The following is a 5,337-nucleotide window of genomic DNA, read 5'->3' on the forward strand; positions in this document are numbered from 1 at the left end:
AGAGCAGCCTGGGACCCATCTAGGCATTTGGGGGCGGGAGTGGCGGTGGCATTGCTGCTGGGGGCTTAGCATGAGTATGGAGTGGAGGCAGAAGGCTGTGTTGGGAGTCCATTTCCAAGCTGGGGAACCAGCACCAGAGACAACAAATTCTGAAACTCTCCCTTTCTCTCTGCTGACCTCAGATGTCCTCCTTCCCCGGCCAGCACTTTCCTTTGGGTCCTTCTAAACCACAATCTCTCTCTGGCTGCGTAATTTGTGTCTGTAAATCACAATCTCAGAATAGAATATCCCTTCTCCTGGAGCCAACTGAGCATTCTAAGAGCAGGGACAGATCTGCTCTTTACCTTTTATTTCTCCCTCCCAAATGACTCTTAAAAAGAAAAGAAAAGAAAAAAGCTTTATTGAGGTATAATTTGCATACCATAAAATCCACCCATGTTGAGTACACAAGAGTTTCCATACATTTAGAGTTGTGTAACCATCCCCACAATCCAATTTTAACACACTTCCACGACCTCAAAAAGATCCTTTGTGCTTATCTGCACTCACCGCTTTTCCCACCCCAGCCCCAGCCCCAGGAAACCACTAATCTACTTTCTGTCTCCGTATTTTTGTCTTTTCTGGACATTTCATCTAAAAGGAAATTTACAGCATGCGGTCTCTGTGTCTGGCCTCTTTTCACTTAGCAGAGTATTTCTGAGGTTCACCTATGTATGCTGTAGCATGAGTCATTCCTTCATGTGGCTGAGTAGTATTCCGCTGCATGAATGTAATTTACTTAGTCATTCACCAGTGTGGGCATTTGGTTTGTTTCCAGCATTTTGGGATGGGGAGGCTGCTTCCCCTTTTCATCCCAAATAACTACCCATTTTATTTCTGTATTGTACTTGCTCAATCCACCTCCCTCTCATAATTTCTCCCCACGATCCCTTCTATCAAACAGGAAAGGGGCTAGATGAGGCAACTTTCCAAAATAAATAAAAATAGGGAAACCTGACAAATGTTCGCTATGCATACAACTTAGTCCTATATTTCAGTGAATATGTTATCAACAAAGATCTACTTACAAATAAGAAGAAATGCATATGGTGGGTTTTCTTCCTTTAGGTTTGCTAAGTTATATCTAGCCTTTAAATGGAAATGATGTTAACATGAAGAAAAAGTGGATACAAGCTACATATAACACTTGTCAATACCTAGATGCACAAATGCTGATGTATCAAAAGAAAAGCAAAAACTTGGACTAGATAATTCAGCTTGCCAATGGAGAAAATTCCTTTTTGCTGCAAGCATATAGTCTCTTTAATTTATTTATTTAAAGTTTATTTATTTTGAGGTGGAGAGGGGCAGAGAGAAAGAGAGAGACAGGGAGAGAGAATCCCAAGCAGGCTCCACGCCATCAGCACAGAGCCTGATGTGGGTCTCCATCTCACATCTCCACAACTTTGAGATCATGACCTGAGCCGAAGTCGAGTCGGATGCTTAACCGACTGAGTCACCCAGGCGCCCCTCATTTTGATTTTTATGGTTAATCCATAAATCCAGGAAGGATACTCAAAAACCCATTTCTAGCTTTCAAATGGTTCAGAAAATAATATGTATGTGTATATATACACATATAGGCACATATGTAGGTGTGTATATACATATATATGCATAGAGAGAGCAGATGTCCCAAAATGTTTATAATTGGTGAATCTGGATGAAGTGCATATGAATTGTACAAGGTCTTGCATTGTTTTTTCTGTAAGTTTGCAATTATTTCAAAATAAAAAGTTAAAATAAATTACCTCCAGAAAATGTGAAAAACTCAGGCTTGCAGTTCTTCAGGCCATACATTTGGTCTCTAGCTGGACCACCAAATTCGTCTCCAAGTCCATTTTAACAGGCTGGGGAAGAGCCACATAACGGGGCTTAGTTTCCTTAGGCATCTTTTAAAGATCAGACTTTGGAGATGTTAAAGCCTTCCTGAACTCATGTAGGTAGCTGTTTGTCTTACCGGTCTTCAAGAGACTGGACCATCATAAGCTTGAAGCCATGATACAAAGGAGTATTTGTTTGTGGTCCCAAACCGCTGTCCTCCACATACTTCAGCTAGTGTATAATTCACACAGTGTCCATTTGCTTCCAGCAGTGCTCAGTGAGTTTCTGTGCACCGCCCCCCATGTTCCTCCCCATGAGATGGAGGGGGCCTCTTCGCCCCCCACAAGTGCTGCTGCTGTTGAGGCGTCTATTGTTTCACCGTCCAAAGCGCTAACTGGGGGTTACGGCGCACTGCTGGGACAAGGCACTGCCCCCCACTACTGTTTGCTTAAGCACCATGACTTTCCAGAAAGAAGGGGAAGGCAGACAGACAAGGAAAACCAGCACAGACAGCTTTCCCAATATTCAGGGGCTGCTTATTCTGGCAGTTTAGAGCCGAGATGGCTCAGGCTTTGAGGAATTTTTCAATGCCATTCCCTTAGTTTCCAGAGACAAATTGATAGAAAACAGAGCTAGTACCAGGACCCAAAGGTCAGACTGCCAGCCCAGCACTTTTTGTGTTGGACACAAAGCATTCCTGGTTCCGCCAGGCTTAGAGTAGGGCGTGTCTTCGTGGCGATTCCACAAACCCCTTTGCCCGAATGACCCTAGCTCCTCAGATTCCTCCAGAGCACCTTTCCACTGGCCACCATAGAATGTCAAGACTGGTTCTAGAATCGTTTTTTTTTCTGTGAATCTTTTTTTCTACTTTAACACGTAACTTCCTTTAAAATGCCTAAGGCGCCTTCCCCATAGAAATTGTTTATTTTTCTTTTATTCCTCCCGTCTAGGTAACTCCTCTGGGAGTTCTGTCTGCAGAGCAGCCTAATTCATCATTTGGTTGCCTTCATCATCGTCATCAGTTGCTGAAATGGTATTCAATGTGTTCTAGCTCAGAGTCTAACTATCATCACTTCTAAAGAAACTTGCAATCGTGCGACTAAATTTAGAGTCATTTGTAATTTGATTTTTCCGTAGGACTTCTTTGCAGTTTTTGTTTTCCTTCCTCAGCTCTGCGTGTTTGCTCTCAGCCGGCTGCCGGTGGGGTAGGATGGGTGAAGGCAGCAGCCCATCTCCGCAGGGGGAAAAGCGGCATCGGTCCTTGCTTCAGATCAACCCGTGACATCCACATCCCCTGGGGACTTGTTAGAAATGCACATTCTTGGGCCCTGCTCCAGACCTGCTGCATCAAGTAAGTGGGTGATTCTGGTCCAGGTTTCTATGCAAAAGACTGACTTGCTCAGATGCGGGCTTTACTGAGTTACAGACGGCAGTCAAGATTTTAGAAACAGCTGGCTGAAAACGATTGCCTGACTGGTGCGCGACGCCCCTCCCCCCCACCCCAGGAACAGAGCCCACTTACATGTATGTTGTCCTCATTTATCATTTATGAGTCTCTGGGGCTTTGACCCCACAGGGCTGCCGATCTGACACGAGGCTTGCTAATGAGAGGCACCCGAGCAGCCCTGCTGCTCACCATTCAGTGCAGCGGAGACGCGTCACATAAGGCAGAGTCGGGTCCACGTTCTTCCACACTCTGCTCTCAGGAAACAAGCAAGGGGAGGGTCCAGAGGTGTCATCTGACACGGATGACAGCCTATTTATTTCCTAGGCAAAAGAGCCGGGCAGGAAGACAGAAAGAAGCTGACTTCTGTAAGGACGAGCCGCATGGAAGAGGGGATGCTGGCAGCTGCCTCCACAGACTCCAACTCCAGCACCATGAACGTGTCGTCTGCTCACCTCCACTTTGCCGGAGGGTACCTGCCCTCTGACTCCAAGGACTGGAGAACCATCGTCCCAGCTCTCTTGGTGGCTGTCTGCCTGGTGGGCTTCATGGGGAACCTTTGCGTGATTGGCGTCCTCCTTCATAGCGCTTGGAAAGGGAAGCCATCCATGATCCACTCCCTGATTCTGAATCTAAGCCTGGCTGATCTCTCTCTCCTGCTGTTTTCTGCACCCGTCCGAGCGACAGCATACTTCAAAGGGGTTTGGGACCTAGGCTGGTTTGTCTGCAAGTCCTCTGACTGGTTCATCCACACGTGCATGGCAGCCAAGAGCCTGACGATCGTCGCCGTGGCCAAAGCATGCTTCATGTATGCGAGTGACCCAGCCAAGCAAGTAAGTATCCACAACTGCACCATCTGGTCAGTGCTGGTGGCCATCTGGGCTGTAGCTAGCCTGCTCCCCCTGCCAGAATGGTTCTTTAGCACCACCAGGCTTCACGCAGGTGTGGAAATGTGCCTCATGGACGTCCCCCCAGTGGCCGAAAGGTTCATGGCAATGTTTGGTAAGCTCTACCCTCTCCTGACGTTTTGTCTTCCATTACTCTCTGCCAGTTTTTATTTCTGGAGAGCTTATGGTCAATGTAAGAAACGAGGCACTAAGACTCAAAATCTGAGAAACCAGATGCGCTCCAGGCAGCTCACAGTGATGTTGCTGAGTATCGCTGTCACCTCTGCTGTGCTGTGGCTCCCCGACTGGATAGCGTGGCTGTGGATCTGGCATCTGAAGGCTGGAGGCCCAGCCCCACCACAAGGTTTCATAGCCCTGTCTCAAGTCCTTATGTTTTCCATCTCTTCGGCAAATCCTCTCATTTTCCTAGTGATGTCAGAAGAGTTCAAGGAAGGGCTGAAAGGCTTGTGGAAATGGATGATAACCAAAAAACCACCAACTGCCTCAGAGTCTCAGAAAACACCAGCTGGTAACTCAAATGTCCCTCCCGACAATGTTCCATCTCCAGAGTCCCCAGCACCCATACCAGAGAAAGAAAAGCCTGGCTCTCCCTCCTCCAGTGTAGACAGAACGGAGAAGGCACAGATCCCCATCCTCCCTGATGTAGAGCAGTTTTGGCATGAGAGGGACACAGTCCCTTGTGTACAAGACAATGACCCTACCCCCTGGGAACATGACGATCAAGAGACGGGAGACTGTGATAAATAGATTTTCCAAGCAAAACAAATTGTGATTAATGTATTTACTTGCACTGCTGCTTGTCGATACTGCAGACTTTACGACATAACCCATGGTCCAATTACTAACGCTAGGAATTACAAAAATGCTTCACAGTATGCATTTTCAAAATGTGCCATTTGGTAAGTAGAACACCGTGTTAGGAGTCATGGTGATGTTTCAGAATTATATCCTGGCTATCCAAAGAATTAACTTCAGTGTTGTGTGAAGATGCTTCCATCACACGTGAATAGAAATCCCAGACACTCTGTCCCTTGTTCACAACTGCTCTCTTACTGGGTACTCCTTAGGACTACCCTGTACTGGCTGGAGTAGAGCTTATCTTTGTCAAAGGCTGGACTCCTT

General features: G+C 46.7%; 1 protein-coding gene across 1 annotated transcript; it reads left to right on the forward strand.

Annotated features, from left to right (window-relative positions):
• The first annotated feature begins 3,531 nt into the window (after window positions 1-3,531).
• GPR151 (G protein-coupled receptor 151) lies at window positions 3,532-4,962 on the forward strand. Its single transcript, XM_060635825.2, has one exon. It carries the CDS (start codon window positions 3,691-3,693, stop codon window positions 4,960-4,962), a length of 1,272 nt encoding a protein of 423 aa, XP_060491808.2. The 5' UTR covers window positions 3,532-3,690.
• The last annotated feature ends 375 nt before the right edge of the window (window positions 4,963-5,337 follow it).

This window comes from Panthera onca, chromosome A1 (assembly GCF_046562875.1).
Source record: "Panthera onca isolate mPanOnc1 chromosome A1, mPanOnc1 haplotype 2, whole genome shotgun sequence".
NCBI classification, from domain to species: Eukaryota; Metazoa; Chordata; class Mammalia; order Carnivora; family Felidae; genus Panthera; species Panthera onca.

Excerpts from the sequence above, each read along its gene's own strand:
- GPR151 (XM_060635825.2), top strand. The coding sequence starts at position 3,691 with ATGGAAGAGGGGATGCTGGCAGCTGCCTCCACAGACTCCAACTCCAGC.